The sequence below is a fragment of the Cavia porcellus genome, unplaced genomic scaffold (genome assembly GCF_034190915.1).
Source record: "Cavia porcellus strain 051 isolate PalLab524CR breed Dunkin Hartley unplaced genomic scaffold, mCavPor4.1 scaffold_1, whole genome shotgun sequence".
Classification (NCBI taxonomy): Eukaryota; Metazoa; Chordata; class Mammalia; order Rodentia; family Caviidae; genus Cavia; species Cavia porcellus.
The window spans coordinates 188,843,231-188,859,825 of record NW_026947484.1 but is presented as its reverse complement, the minus strand read 5'-3'; the positions used below and the strand labels follow the sequence as shown (position 1 = coordinate 188,859,825).

At 47.4% G+C, this 16,595-nt stretch overlaps 1 protein-coding gene across 1 annotated transcript in view; it reads right to left on the bottom strand.

Moving 5' to 3' along the window:
- Positions 1 to 16,595, bottom strand: part of Gabbr2 (gamma-aminobutyric acid type B receptor subunit 2) — a 355,790-nt gene that overhangs the window by 78,823 nt on the left and 260,372 nt on the right. The window contains exons 9-10 of the mRNA XM_063224805.1: positions 6,324 to 6,404; positions 1,984 to 2,134 (exon numbers count right to left, since the gene is read on the bottom strand). Coding sequence (XP_063080875.1) covers positions 1,984 to 2,134; positions 6,324 to 6,404 — 232 coding nt within the window. The remainder of the gene's footprint in view (positions 1 to 1,983; positions 2,135 to 6,323; positions 6,405 to 16,595) is intronic.

The following is a 16,595-nucleotide window of genomic DNA, read 5'->3' as shown; positions in this document are numbered from 1 at the left end:
AATTATAGTCAATTGTTCCCTGAACATTTTTCTTTGCATTCTGCAATTCTATTAATCCTTTGCATTTTAGACACGTTACATGTCAGAGTTGTAGGGAATACTAAGCCTGCTGAATGCTAAGTTTTTGTGTGTGGGAGATACACAGGCTTTTGAGTTGGAAGCATGGGGACCAGCTCTCAGCCCCTGCCACCCTTTAGAGGCACAGCCTTGGCAAGTCATTTAACATGGTCACGTTTCCTCACCTGAGACACTAGTTGATCATGCTGCCTAGGGCTCCATGGGGCTGAATTGCTACTGGGCCCTCAGGTCCTTTCCTAAACCAGGAAAGTGGCTTCACTCTCATCACCACAGCACACTGGGCAGGGGGGCTAGCCAGGAGGTGGGGCTGCTTGGCTGGAGGAGGTGGCCTTTTAAGAACAGGCAGCGCTTAGGAAGGCAGAAGTAAGGGGCACAGGAAACCACAGGAACATTTATTTCCTGTCTCTGCAGATTTTCCACTGGTCTGGACAGTGAAAAGTTTCATCAACTTTTGTCTTTTGGAAAGAATAATGGTAATTTTCTCCCAGGAAGCCAAGAGGGGGTAATTACAGAATTAAAAGAGTTTAATATGGTGGCTGGGACAGATTGCTGATGGGAACTCTTAAAACCCTTAAGGTACAAAACCAAACCAAACCAAACTCGTAAGGCATGCAGGGAGGCAGTCTGACGCCAACTGACAGATGACCGCGTGTCAACGCCCGTGCAAAGGCATGGTCATCATTTAAGGTTTGCGCCAAGAAAGCAAAAATTGCTACAAGGCTTGTGCAGCAATATATGTGTCACTGTGATAGGTAAACAACAGGTGGACGAAACCCTATTTCGTTCTTCAGGAAGTAGGTTTGATAAGTGAATTGCTTCAAAGAAAAACCCCTGCAAAACAAAAAACCATAAAAGCCTAAAGCCCCCACCCTCCTCATCTGTCAACTGCGAGGAAAACAGAAGAAAAGTATTTCCCCTGGAATTGGGCTCATTCCGGACAGCCAGGAGGTGATGAAGTGTGGTTTCTGGGTACAGTGGCAGATCCACGGCATGTGTGTGGGTGGGCATCAAGGCTGCCCCCTGGTGGTGCATGCTCTGAGCCCCTACTTGGCCTCTCCTGTGACAAGAAGGAAACTGGGTTTAGGGATTTGTCATGGAAACCAGAGAAGGTGGTGGTCCCTGGTCGACACAGGTGATGGCCTGTTCTACACATGCTGAACAGAACTGAGTGAGGCTCTCTCTTGGGAGAGATAAAGATAGATGTTGAGGAAAAGAAGTCAAGGCAAGAAAGCAAGGGGACAGGTCCTGCTGCATGTGGACAGTAGTCCTCTGCCACGGAGCTCCGGGGCTCTCATCTGTAACACGGGGAGAACCAGGAGGGTCAAACAAGATGATACAGGGAGGGGTTTCCTGGACTGTCATGCGTTGCACAAATGGGGGTCCCCATCATTGGACTTAGTGGTTCTCTCCAGTGAGGGTTCCCAAAATGCAAGGGGCAGAGAAACTGGGGAATTTTGTCTTCTAAATCTCTGCTTCTGGACACTGCAACGTGCTGGGCACACCCGGGCTCTGGGAAGGCTGGTGGGCTTGAACCCTCCCGTTTATTTAACCTAGTCTTCCCCTGTGCAGCCAGCACCTCTTTGTGTGTGAATGCGTGTGTGTGCATGTATATGTGTGCGTGCATGTGTGTGTGTGCGTGAGAGAGACCGAGAGAGAGAGAGAGAGAGAGAGAGAGAGAGAGAGAGAGAGAGACACAGAGAGAGACAGAGAGAGAGATAGAGAGATAGAGAGATAGATGTAGAACACTTAAATCGTTACAGTAATCAGGTAACACACTTCAGGAAACTCTGCCCTAAAATCTTCCATGTCTCTCGAGACAATATGTCATGTAATGATCCTATAGTTGGACCACAAAGTTTATCTATCCAGTATGTGTTGTTCCAGAGCAGGATATGAGCAGCTTACTTCTGGTTCCGATTCTTGATGTTGAAGAAGAGAAAAGCACTGGCCATGATCATGCCAAGGATGGTGAGGGCAGAGAGAATGCTGTAGAGAGGTAGGGAGATCTTTCGCAGCTGCTCCAGGATGATGGTCTTATCCTTTGGAGGTTCGGATCCTACAAAGTCAAAGAGAAGACCTCAGTGGAGTCCAGAGTACAGTCATGTCCAAGGATAACTTCACCTTGGTGTCCTTGACATTGGTCAGACCCCTGCACACAAATGCTATGCAAGGCACATATACCTACTGTGTGAGCCGGATTCAGTGGTTGGCCAGTCTGCCCAGCAGGGAGTCTGAGCCAGGTCTCATTTCTTTCTCCAAATAGAATCAATAAGGGATTTGTGATGCATTTAATAGCCATTAGAAGACTAGAATTTGATTTGGTCTAATTACACCGTTGAAAACCCATCACCATTCATCGCCAAAAGTAACAACATTTTGGAAGGCACAGGGCTGGGTGATGTGACCAGGTAACACTGAGGGTAAGGGACTTGTTTTTGGCCTCGAGGACTCTGTTCCTCCTCACACATGATAAATTATCTCCCCTCAACGAGGCAGGCACCCTGCCTGTCAATTCTGGGATGACATATATGTGCTCTGGCTGCAGGGTTTCTGCCTCAAGGTCATTGTTATAAAAGTTATTTGGTTTTCTTTTTCCCCAAGGCCTGCTAGCTGTGGGAGGCAGAAGCTACCTTTCCTTTCCTGCTGTGCTAGAGCTGGAAGAAAACCATGGGGTTCCTCCTTACTCTGTGCCTGGAAAGTTTCCCTGCTCACTCTTCAAGGGCGCCAGGAACCTGAGGGAACCCAAGAAACTCTGAGCAAACATATCTCTCTGCAAGGTTGCAAAATTGCCTTGTGTTAGTTCTATCAAGCACAGTCTGGTTTGAAATGAGGGATGTAGGGATACTGCCCCCAATTTCCTAAAAATTCCCTTTTCACTTAACTATGTTAGGTTGAGTTTTGCTGTGGAGTTGTGAAACTCTGGGATTTTTTTTTCTCTAGTGGGGGTATATGAGACCTGCCAGGTACAGAAGAGTGACTATTGCTTGAAGTCCTGGAGGCTCACAAGGGGTCAGGATGAGCTATGGACAGTTCCATGGACATCAGGCTCAGTGATGCCTTTGTTTCCAGGAGACAAGCTGGGGATGGGTAGATGTGGTGACAGTGGAGGTGGAGAACGCCACCAAACATCTGTGTTTAAAAACCTCTGTGTTTAGAAACATTTAGTGGATAAAAAGAGTCTGAACATCTAAGAAATCCAGAGAAGTTGCCAGGTTTAAAAACAACTCATGGAAATTAATGATAATAATAGGATTTTCAAGGGTAGAAAATCAGGGCTAAAGCAGAAACAAGGTAGATATAGCATCATATTTTGTTTCTAGAAGTGAGAGTTTAACATTCAGAAACTTTTCTTCCCATAGCTATGTTTCATTTGCCTGGCCAGCTTGCTGCTAATTGAAAGGCTGTTACGGTTTGGTTTGAAATGTCCACCAAAAGTCTCATGTGCTCAGATTGGATCACTGGGGAGCTCAGCAGTGAATTTATTCACAGCTGAATGTGCTATACACAGGTGGGGCCTGTCCTGAAGAGCAGGTCCCTGGAGGTGTGACCTGGAAGGGTTTTCCCTTGTCCCTGATTCTTTCTGTTTACATCCTGGCCGCCTTGGGGTAAACATCTGACATGCCTTTCTACATGTCATGTCTGCCTTGGAGCAATCTAACCATGGACTAAATTCTGTAAAACTGAGCCAGGTAAGTCTCCCCTTCAATTTGCAGGTGTCTGATATTTTGTCCTGGCAATGAGCAAGTGATTAATACAGGGTTAATTCTGGCTCTCAAATACAATAGCAGCCCTGGCGGGGAGGGGTTGGCTGGAAAAATCCCCTATCCAGGCAGTGAGAAGCTGAGGTTTGGGTTCAAGGCTCTATGATCCAGAGTTTGTAGCTTGTGACTTAGAAACACCTTCAGGAAACTGACACTGTCTCCTCCTCCTTATTCCACTTTCCCCCTCTCTAATATGATGCACCCACTGGGAATCAACTAAGACATCATGGGAATCACAGTCACGGTGGGTCAGGGGTGTTAGTAGCAGCAGCAGTCTTAAGTCTTCTTGCTTTTCATTTGGTCCATTCATTCCTCACTCATTCATTCAATACCATGTGTTCATTTAGTTCCCTTAGACCAATTAGGTCCAGCGCTGGGCACTGATGATACAAAGATGAGTGAGATATAACCCTACCCTCATGGAACTTACACATCAGCCACAGAGGAAAAAGCAATACTATGCAATCATAGTTCTTGAAAGCTTACCATGGGATTATATAGAGATTATGGAAATTAATAGGTACATATCTTAATATGTAGATATATATTATCTAAAACTAAAGATTTTCCACTTGATCTACCAGCTTCATGGGTTGATAAGACCATTCTCACTTTACAGAAAGGAAAATAATTTTCTAGGTGCTAAGTGGCTTCTGTAGCTACTACGTGACATAGGATATGAACCCATATCTACCTAATTCTGAAGCTTATGCTCTAATCACTGGACAACTGACCTCCACAGACCAGCCCAGGTGGTATGATGACTACAGGCACTAGAAAGCCTGAGCACCAAGCAGGAGCAGTATAAACTCCCTTCAATGGAGCAGGAGAGGCTGGGAAAGGAGAGGAGCTAGAGCAGTCTTGGGAACCCAGTAGGGCTGGTGGCTGTCACCCGGAAGACAAGGAAAAAAGGGCATTCTGGGCCCAGGGCACAGTGCAGGCAAGAGCACAGTGGTGTCTTGGCATCAAGAAACTGTAAGCAGTTTGACTGGAGATACTTAAGAGTAGAGACAGACAGACAGGAAGAGGTCCCTTGAAGGATGCCTTGGGGAACGTTATGTAGCAAGGGCTCCTCACTGGGAGGGAGTCCTGGGAACCAGGCAGGGTTCTGAGGATAAGTGAGGCAGCCTCAACTTTGGATGCTGAGGGCAAAAAGGACTCGAGATAAGACTATTGTGGGGAAACACATGGGGGTGAATGTAGGAGTCTGGGTAGGAGAGGCCAGAGCTGAACCCAGGCGGAGGAGTGGGCAGGGGTTGGGCTCTGCTCTGAGTTAGGAGCTATCTTGACTTGGCTTTGGGTTCACCTTCCAGGCCACGGGGGAAAGACTGAGAAGCAGGAAGTGGGCCTGGGTGGCAGGGCCTGAGTGCAGTCAGTGATGGGCTGGTGTCCTGACTCTTGTTCAGTCATTTTCTTTGCTTTTACTTTTTTGCTTCCCAACCCCAAATTTGTTTTCTCTCCCAGTTATGTGGCTTTATTTTGTGTTGAGATCTTTCCTTCAATTTCTTGTTCTTATTTAGTAATTTCTTGCTCAGGAAACCCTAATCTGAGTGCAGGAGCAGACAGGCCTAACTTGGGGATCAGAACCTGGAGATTAGAATAGGCTGTGCCCCTTACAGGTTGCGTGAACTGGGGTGACATAACTTCTAAGCCATTTTCTCAGCTGTACAACAGGACTACTGGGACCTTTTGCACACTCTTCTTTTGTGGCTCCATAAAGTCATAAGTAATTGTGTAGTTGTTAACAGCTCCCTCAGGTAGGGTGGAAAGGCCCAGCAGAGGTGAAAACCAGGTGTCATCTGGAGACTGACCAGAGTTCTACAGTGCTCTGAAGCTCATAAATCCAGTGGTGTGTAGTGACATAAAGACCAACCAAACAGTCCATCCAACTCTGGTGCCTGAATTAAAGTAAGAACTCCAGGCACAGAAAACTAGATGTCTCTTATCCTGCTTCCTGGTGGAATCAAAGTAATATTATCAAGTGTCATGGATGTGGTAGCTTTTTCTACTGCCATTTAGAGTAGGCTATCCATCCATCCATCAATCCACCCGTCCGTCTATCCATCCATCCATCCATCCATCCATCCCTCCCTCTACCCATCCATGCATCCATTCACTCTTCCATCCACTTGATCTATTTGCTCATTTCATCAAATATCACTGAGCCTCCAACATGTGATAGATTCTGATGCCAGGAATCCATAAAAGGGCTTGTGGCCCAGTCATTTAGTAATTTCAGTATAAACAAGAGTGGCTAGAGGAGAGGCAGAGAAAAAGATTGTGGAAGTAAACAGAAGGGAGGCATAAGTTCAACTGGGGTTTAAACACCTTGGTGAGCACTCTAATTTCCAGCAGACTGTTGCAGGAACTGGAAGCCAAGGGAGTGATCTGGACCCTGGGCTCAGTGAGTGGATGTGTTGAGGACGTTCCTTTGACCCCCAAGGCCAAGGACTCTGTGATATCGCCCGCCCTCGCCTGCCTTACCTTGGAACCTGATGGTGTCGTTGATAATTTCCAGTGTATCGGCCACAGCATTGTACTCTCCCACCTTCACTTCCCTGCTGTCTGTGGGACAAGAGACAGTGGCCAGTTATAGGGCATCCAGGTTGCGTCTGGAGCTCCTTTTAGAGGTGCTACCCCCTGTACACCGTGAGCATTCTTGAGGGCTTCCTTCCTGCCACATCTCTTCCAGGCAGAGGCACCAAACCTCCAACCTATGTGGGCTGGAACTTCCACTCCTTTAAGGGCAGGAAGAAAACCTTTCCCCCTAAGCTGGACTCTGCCTGTCACCCAGACCCTCCTGACACTGGACCGAACTGTCCTCCCCCACCCGCAACTTTCCCCTGCCCTCAGGACCACAGGGACAACTTCTGCTCCTCTGTCTCAGGATAACTCCAGAAATTTAAAGACACAAACATATCATCCTCACCTTATCTCCCACCCTAACTGGGCCCCTCCCGCTATACCACACAATACCACCATTTTTCTGATGAGTGTATACCCAGGGGTAGTGCACCTTAAGCATCACAGTCCTATGAATGCATTCTTATTTGGAAACAATTTCTGAAGCCACATTGTCACACCAAGAAAAGTCTCCCACCTCCCTTGCATTCATTCAGAGTGTTTTTAAATCTGAATGTACCTTCAAATATACCATTCTCTTCCTCACTATGCTGTTGGGTTTAGTTCACTGTTTTGGTCATTTTCAAGGATGAAGAGAATGAGCACTGGCCTGGCAGGGTGGCAGAATGAACTGAAGAGGAGAGATCAGACTTGATAAAAGTTTCCCTCTACCAGGTGATAGCCCGATGATCACATGTGTGATGAATGGGGAACAAGCAAGTCACCCAAGATTCTCATGGAGGTAGCAGGGTTTCAGGTACCATACTATGAATGAGGATCAAGGAGGGGGCCAAGGAGGGAAGTGATGAGTTCCATTTTGAATGTGCTGAGCCTGGATCATGCAGGCGAAATGAGTCTTGAGTCTGGAGCCCGTGGCAGAGGAATAGGCTGGAGACAGAGGGTTGGAACTATCTTCAAGGAGATTGGAGCTGGAGCACGGGACAGAAGCAAGACTCCAAGGCAAGCAAACCTAGACAGAAGAGAGGTCTAAGCACACCAAGGAAGCACTGACCTCAGGATGAACAGAGCAAAGATGCTCTGAGAAGTGGCCAAGAGCAGGGTGCTGGGAGAAACGGGCATCTTAGAAGCCAAGGAGTGGGATCACTTCCCAGAATGACATGTGCTTCCAAGGGACTGGCATGACCACCAGGGGGGCTGGTGGATTCTGTGTACAGCGGACACTGGTGACCATAGGGAAGTGGATTTGGGGAATGCAAGGGGTCAGAAGAGGGAGGTAGCATGGCACAAGCACCATAGAAGTGAGAGTGGACACTCAGGGTAAGGGGACCTTGACAAGGTCAAGGAGCAGACATCCATTGATCCCCTGTATGGTTTGGATATAGTGTGAAAGTATCCTCAGAGGTTCTTGTGCTGAAAGCTTGGTCCCCAGTGTGGCAGGGTGGAGGTGGTTAGGTCACTGGGGCCATTATCCTCTGATGGGATTAATGTAGTCCCAAAGGGACCTTGGTCAGTTCCCATGGGAATGGTTGTCAGAAGGACTCTGGAAGCTCCTCTGAATCCCTCTTCCACGTACTGCTCATCACTTTCCCATGAGCTTCCCTCACTGTGGTGCCATCTGGCATGAAGCCCCCACCAGAGCTGCGTACGCACTGCTGCTGGGCTCTCCAATCTCTAGAACTGTGAGCTACAGAAATCTCTTTTCTTTCCAAAGCACCCAGCCTCAGGTGTTTTGCTGGCTCAGGTATGTGATTGGTGCCTCCTGAATGCAACAGCTTTGGAGAGTGTGGTCCAAGCAAGGGCCCACACACAGTTCAGGTGGGTCACCAGAGCTGCAGACCTGACCAGCAAACTGTCCAGAGCTCATAAAAGTATTCCAAGTGGGCACCCAGAGAAACTGTTTGCTGGGCTCTGGTGTGGAGTGAGTTCCTTTGCAGAAACGCAGGTGTGCTGTCCATGCCTTATAACATTCAGGGACTGGGACATGGGATCCCCAAGTCACTTCTGCGTGCTTCCCCTGACTCTAGGGGGTGGGGGCCTGCAAAATCACTTCCTTCTTCCTGCCAGGCTCCCTGCCATTTGCGGAGGTTTCCCATTGTGCAGGCAACTATCTCTTGCTTAGACCACCCAGTACCTAAATGTCACATTAGCATACACGGCTGGGGGCGCCAGCATCCTGCTCTGGCCTTTTGAAGTCTTCAGCCATGCGGGTGCCCCACTCATCTTCTGCCCAGTGGAGATAGCCCTGATTTATTTATTTGGTGTGGTGAGTGCACATGAAATACGCAGCCTGATGGGAGTAAACCACTGGGAGCTAGAAAGTGGCACCCCGCTGGGTCCCAGCCACATTGCTCACCCCTCTGACTCACTGGCTCTGCTGTATGTACTGTTCCATGCTACCAGAACAACCCTACTCCACGACAGCCATAATCATCGTAATTTCTCCCTGGGGACAGTGCTTGGAGGCCCTGGGGTGCTTCATAAGTTCTGTTCATGGCAAAACATGAATCGATCAGGTATCATCCACCAGTCCATAGAGAGGGGAGTCTTGAATAGGTTACATCACGGCTGGGAACCAGGTGCTGTGCAAGTGCCTGGACTCGGGTCTCCTGGTTCTGAATTCAGCATGCAGGGCTGCGGATCATTCAGCCCACATTTCTTGAGGGCTTCCCGCATGCCAGGTTGAGCCCAAGGTATTATATCATAAAGAATCCCTCCACAGCAGCGCTGTAGGTGGCAGAAGATTAAAGTTATTTTTATACCTTGGACCTTGGACATCCTGGATGCTAATGGGCTGTTATACAAAGTCCCCTTCAGTTACTCGCCCAACAAATGTTATTGGTCACCTGTTTTGTGCCATGTTCTGTGCTGGTCACACAAAGATTTTAAAAATAGGTCCTGATTCCTATTCTTGTGTATCTGTAATTGAAGTTGGGAACCTTCCAGGATGCTTTGAGGGTTACATAAGGAGAAGATAGGCAAGCACCCAGCTTGCAGCTTACCTAACAGGAAGTACACAATCTACTGCAGTTACTATATTCGTGATAAAAGTAACTGAGTTATTTGCTGTGTCCGCAAACACCATGCTTTCTTACTGCTAGCTGCTCCCCATAATCATCCGTCCACAACTTTCTCCTCTGTCTACTATATCAGTACGCCCAAGCCTACCTGCCTCTTCCAGGAAGCCTTGTCTGAGTCCTGCGGTCCCCACTGCTTGCCCTGGTTGCTGTAGACTCAGGGTCCTGGGTTACGCGCCTCGTGTTGGAGCTATGTGCTGGGTGTGTCCCGGGATTCTGACTCCTGCAGGAGTGCTCCTGAGTGAGACCTAAAGCTTTGCTTCTGTCATCCTGTCTGGTTCCCTACACTCTGGCCAGGGCCCCACTTGGGCCTGCAGAGGGAAGAATGATGTTCACTCTGCTTTTCCATTTACCTGGTACTTCCCAGCTCCTTACTAATGACATCATGCTAACAGTAGGAATCATCTATTTGGATGTGGATGGCCAGGAAGACCAGAGATTGTGGGCCATGGAACCTGTGCCCACTTGGAAAGAAGACTCATGCTGGGGTTTGGAGCAAAGGAAGAGACTGTGGCATCAGGTTGTCACTGTCTAGCTCCACATGGGCCCTGCTGCCGGTTGTCACTGGCTTATGTGTGGCTGACTGTTGCCTTTCTGTGGGCCTCAGTTCCTCCATCTATAAATTGCATGGAGATCTCCCAGTGGTTGGCAGCCTCTGGGAGACCTTAGAGTTACCCAAGGACTTCTGGAAAATACAGATGCCCGGGTCCCAACATGGCAACCCATTACATTACAATCCCAGAGAACTGAGGGGTGGATCTAGGATGCAGTATTTTAAAAACTGAGCCTAATGTGTATCCAGGGTTAATAGTCAGAATTAGACTGAGGACCCTTCAATGTGCACAATTTTCTGGTTCTCAGAGGTGAAAACCATCATGAAATAAGGTCCAGGTCACATGTAATAGGCCATCGCATAGGAAGTACCACTTCTCACCTCTGCATGGCTACTTCTCACTGGTCCATCAAAGTTCAGCTCAGATTTCCCCTTCCTCTCCAGACGCCCTTCCTAGATTCTGCCAGGTAGAGTGCAGGTCCTTCCTTTGGTTTCCTGCAGTCACCTGTGCACCCTTTTTAAGGAATCATATATTCCTGGGCCTCATGTCTGCTCTTCATCAGACTGAAGCTCCCTGAGGGCAGGGGCTACATCCTGTCCACCTCAGCACCTGCTGTGTCCAGTCAATACCTGGCGTGTAGGAGATGCTAGGAAATTCCCAAAATAGCTGGGGGTGGTGGTCCACTCCTGTAATCTCAGCACTTACAAGAAGATCTTTGTAAGTTCAAGACCAGCCTGGGCTACAAAATGAGCTCAAGCCCAGCCTGACCTGCATAGTGAGTCCCTGTCTTAAAAAATAAAAAAATAAAAAGAAACTCCAAAAATCACAAACCCCAGGACCAAAGGCGGTGGGGCAGATTTATCTACATCAAAATTAAAAATGTGTCTGTTCGACAAACATTTGGAGTATAAAGACAAGTGCCAGAACAGAAGAAGCTATTTCCAAAGCTAAAAACCAACGAGGGATTGATATTTCAATTTTATAAAGAACTTCTGAAAATCACCGACAACAACAAAAAAGACACGAACCTCAAAATACAAAAATGGTCAAAGGATCAGGTGGCACTGACAATTACTAAGCGGCTCATAAGCTCAGGAAGAGATGCTCAAACTCATTAGTAATCAGAGAAATGATGCTTAAAACCACAGCATGGAATTGCCTTATTGTTTTAGGCTGGTAAAAACCGAGAGGTAGGGAAAATACCACACGTGGGTGGGAGGGAGGAACAAGAATCCTGCCAGAGGCAGAAGATATGGCCTGGCCATTCCACAGAACAATCTGGAAGATTTTAGGTGTACTGAGTGTGTGCACCTTCTAATGTCCTAGGGACATTCTCAGATGGGTCTGTAAGGGGACGTGCACAAAGGCACTATTCATGGCTGGAGGTTGAAGGGAACCTAGGATCTGTTGCTAAGGGATGGATACATGAATGTGTCCCATGGAGGGAGCAGGGGAAGTCGCAGCCAACATATATACCCAGCAACTGAAGGAGAATTTAAAAACAAAGCAATGAGAGGGAAACAATAGCAGCCACAACAACACAGAAAATATTTACAATCTAGTTGCACTGATATAAATTCAAAACATACACACCCAGACTAGCAACACGTGTTTTGCAGATACAAGCATCATAGGTACATTAATCACTTCGGATGTTTGTCTACCATTGTAGATGCGGGAGTGGGCTACAGGAGTAAATGAGGGGGAAAAGAGGGTAAAACACTGGCAAGGAGGTTCATAGACCAATGATAACAAAATTCCCTGCCACGAGGAGGGTGAAGCAGGATCTCACTTTGGTCAAGAGCTTCTGAGTGGAGGTAAATCTGGGACCATCATCAGGAGATCCCAGGGGAAGAAAGGAAGCCAACAGATGCCATGGCGCTTTTTGGTGCCACTCACAGAGACAGGAACCCACAGCATCATGCTACTGCTTCCTCACAGTCACTTGCAAGGAGAGGACCATAATGGCCTTTTATTTTATTATTTTAAAATAAACTCTGAAATGAAGCCTTGGCGAGGTGACGTTATGTTGCCTGGAGAGCGACGCTCATGCATATGTGCTTCAAAGCCTATATACGTTCTGCACAAAATGGGGTAAGTTCCCCACTGCTGCAGGCATCCAAATAGAGGTAACTCTATAAAGGAAAGCAAGGATTCTCTTTAATATGGAGTCTATGGCTCAGTGAAGCATAATCTCTGTAAATAACTCAGTCTTCCGGGCCACCTTCCTTGGGCTCCCTGAAAGGGAGGCCCTGGATTATGAGATCTGGGTGTTTCCCAGGCTGGAGACATGTGTCCTTCACTCCCAGTCTCTTCACATGTATCCCTCCATTCTTGCTAGCCCGCAGCCCTGCTGCAGGATCCCGATGTTCGGCAGAGCCAGTCACCAGTGTTTTTGTTTTATTTTGTTTTTAGCAATACTGAGGACTGAACCCATGCCCTGCACATGCTGGGCCACCACTCTGCTACTGAGCTACATTCCTAATCCTTCCTAAAATTCTATTTTGAAACAAGGTCTCTCTAAGTCATCTAGGCTGACCTCGAACGTGTGACCCTCCGGCCCCAGCCTCCCAAGTAGCTGTGTACTATTTCACCTGTCTTTTCCCCCTTAATTCCTATATATTTGGCTGAATGGCAGTCCAGCAAATGGCCTTTGCAGGCTCATGGCCTGGCAGAGGGAGCTACAATGTGTGATAGAAGGAAAATAATATTGAATCTCAAACTATGACTGAACTAGATCCAAAAGTTTTCTAGTAAGTTCTGGGAAATTATCTGCCTATTTTTATAGGCAGTGGCATTTGGCCAGAGATTATGAAGCCCCTGGGGAGGAAGGACTCTATCTTACTCAATTTGGCTTCCCCCAGAGGACTGGGCAATGATCCAGCAGACGCTCAGGTAAGATGCACTGAATAACACTATGTCTGTTACCCCAAAGACCAAATGATAGTTAATCCTGCAAATGGGAAGGAGGCGCCTTCATTTCACTAGGTCACAAGGGAAAGATTCCCTCAACAGAGCAATGCAAGGCCCCATCTCTTCAAATCAGCTGCCAACACACAAAACTCCAAAATCTGGGTACTTCTATATGAATAGTGATGTTGACAGTTTGATAAGGAATTGTGTTTTCTTTTTCTTTCTTTCTTTCTTTCTTTCTTTCTTTCTTTCTTTCTTTCTTTCTTTCTTTCCTTCTTTTTTTTTGTACCAGGGATCAAACTCACAACCTTGTGCTTACCAGGCAAGCACTTGAGCCACTGAGCTAAATCCCTGGCCAGGGATTGTGTTTTCTGATCTTTATTGTTTTCTTCTATTCATTTTTGGTTTCATTCTGCCTTTTATTTTTAATAATATGAAAAAACACAGAAAAGAACCTGAGTGCTTTATGTTTCACCTTCACGGCAGCCGTGATCACTCTCCACATTCTCATAAACAGACCTGATGGAGGCAGGTGGGGGGGCAGCAATGCCCAGTTCCTGAGAAAACAGCATAAAGCAGGCCCTGACAGCAGCTTCACTGGACTTCCTTCCCTGCTGCCGGCTCTGAGCTGAGTTTCGGCTTCAGCAGTAGCATGGATTCTTTCTTCTCTAAGAGTGGGGGCAGGAGCCAGTGTGCTAGCATCCATCCTCGTCTTCTCATGGCTCTGTGGACAGCAGCGGTGGCCTGAAGCAGCAGCCCTGAGCCTGGGACCAAAATGGCCTTGGGTCTGAGACTGTGTCACGCAGGATGCTAACACCACAGCTGCCTTACCTCGCATGTGCGTGGGTCTCTTGGAATAGCTCCTGCCTAGCATAAGAGTTAAGAATGGGTACCATTGTTTGGAGGTGTCCCAAGGTCATCCTGACTTCTAGGGGTGTGATGAAGTGAAACAGGGACAGAGAAGGGTCCCGTTCAGGGTGTATAAACAGGCGGGTTTGTGTGTGGGCAGCAGAGGCTTGGTGCCACAGGGTAATCTCTGGACGAAGAGAAAAGTCTTTAGCGATGTCTTACTTGTAGGGAATGGATACTGGGATAGTTTCCCCATCTTTCCTTTGTCACCAGTTCAGGGCAACCCTGGAAGCTTTGATTCTCAGCAAGTGGGCCTGCTTGTTTCATGGGGAGGTGGAGAGGTACAGATGCTTTTAATGAGATGCTGTTCAATTTGTTCTGGAATGATGGCTACTCTGGGGATACGAGCGGACCTGTGATGACATCCACTGCACCTGCCCTCAGGGATGGTCCTGAAGGGAAGTCAGGCTTTGGGAGCTCTTGAACACCAGGCAAGGGAGGGAAGCTGGGGACGAGGGAGACTATGCTTCAGGGGCCAAACCTTCTCTGGATTCTCAATATCTCAGCTAAGGAGTTGGCCCTGATTCTTTCCTTCTCTTTTTCTTTCTTTTTTAGAAATAGGCCATTTTGGAAAGCATGAGGTCATAAGTTTGATCTCCAGTGCAAAATAAAAGGAAAGAAAAAAGAAAGAAAGAAAATAGGCCATTCCTAAATTTCTATGAAAACAGAAGTACAAAAACGTGGTTTCTCTAGCCTGGAAAAATAGTACCCACCAATGTGATCACATTTCAGTTGTTAATGTTGCCAGATGGTCTACCTTGAATCAAGTTACTGAAAACCCAAAATGAAAATATTCTTATATGTCTTGGGACATGAGGGAATTGCCAAGCTCAAGGATCATTCTTTCACTAACTCTTTTAGCAAAGTCATATGAGGAGCCAGCCAGGAGCAAGCTGCCTGCTGGCAATGGTCATAGCTGTGGTCATAGATTCCCAAAGCTCCAGAGTGCACAGAACCCTCACCTCACTGGTTGCTGATGAGAGCCCTGGAAGCAGGCAAAGCTCACATTAGTGCAGTCCCATTTTGCAGTGGGAAAATTGAGATTTTGGAGGTAAATTCAGTCATTCAAGATCAAAGCAAAGACTTCAGTTCTTCTGCACCCAAATTAATCCACTAATCTTTTACTGAGGTCTTCCTATCGGCCAAGCACTGTGAGTACCTATCGGTCCTACATTGCTAGCATGGAAGAGTAGACAAGAACAAGGCTTCCTGGCCCTCTTGTTGGTCTTCTACCCAGAGCTGCCTTCCATGTCCAATTCCTTTGTGTTTTAATTTTCCACAGAAGTGAGCAGAGCCTCCTATCAAACACTTCCTTGACTATAGATAAAAGGTTTCAAAGGCACCAGGGACTCTGCAAATGAGAAGTTGAAGAAAGTACCTCATGGGGTCTTTAACAACTTCCAAGATACCACCAGCGTGTGCTGGAGACCACCAGGGAGCAGAGCTAGACAGGGGACTTCCCTCGAAGGGTGGCTCTGAAGCTGAATTAATGTAATGGGTGCTGCTACCACCTGCATTTCCACGTCCCTTCTGAATGAGAGCAGCAAGGGAAGGACCAACAGACAGGACACAGCAGTCATGAAGGGCCAGGCAAAAACACGGTGAGACCATGAGGAGGCTTTTTGTGAGGTCATCAGCATGAGGCAATTTAAGAGCTGATAACACTAGGGAGGAGACAATTCCTGGAGGGTTCCAGAAGACGGAATCTGGTCCAGTCCCTTTCTTAGGGAACTGAGAAGCAGTGGTCTAGAGAAGGGAAGAGATGAATTCATAGTCTTACTGGATGTCTCGGCCTGCCCTGAGCAGAGCAAGTCTCTTTCCAGGCCTGAGCCTCAGTTTCCCCTCGGAAATGAGATAATAATCAGGGACTCTGCCAGCTTGGCTGGTCCATTCAGTAACTCAGTGATCTCCCTTCCTGGGAAGCAAGACCCCTCTGAAGTTTTTTGAATTTGAAAAGCTAATTATTGCACTGATGTGCACACACCCCCTGCAGTCTTGTGGCTCATTTCAGTCCCCATATAACATGTGACCTGTTTGCCAGGTCAACAGGACTGTTTTATAAACAGGTAACAGGAATATCTGAAGATCCCACTGCAACCATCAATAAAACTAGACACAAACATAGAGGAGGTGAGGGGAGCACAGGAAGATATGGGTATGCATGTGAGTAAGGTGTCACAAGGTGAGGGCCAGGCCTAGCCCTGCCACTTGCCAGTCCTGTGTCCCTGGGGAACACCTCCCACCTCTGAGCCTTAGTTTTCTTATTTATGCCATGAAGAGGTGGGGTGAGGTCCTCTCTAAGCCCGGCCCTGCGTGACACGCTACCCAGCATTAAGCATAGGAAGCAGCCACTAACAGCAGAGAAGGCCAAGGAAAAGGTTCCGAGGTATCAGTAACCAGGGAAATCCAGATTTGTCCCAGAAAAGGGCCAGATTCTGAGAAGATACTTATCATAATTGCTACTTATTGTTGAGCAAAAAATAAATGCACCCATGAATACATGTTCTCTCACATAGCTCTTCCCGCATTCCAGGAAGGTAGGTAGGATCATAGCCTAATTGTACAGATGAAGACAGAGAAGGTTCAGAGAGGCGAAGTCATCTGTCTGATGTTCACCAGTGATTATGCGACTTGAGTCGAGGTGGGCTAGGCCTTTCTTATAAATCTGCAGACCTGCCTAGAACCACAGTCACCATGGGTACCTACACCTCAGGTATGAAAAA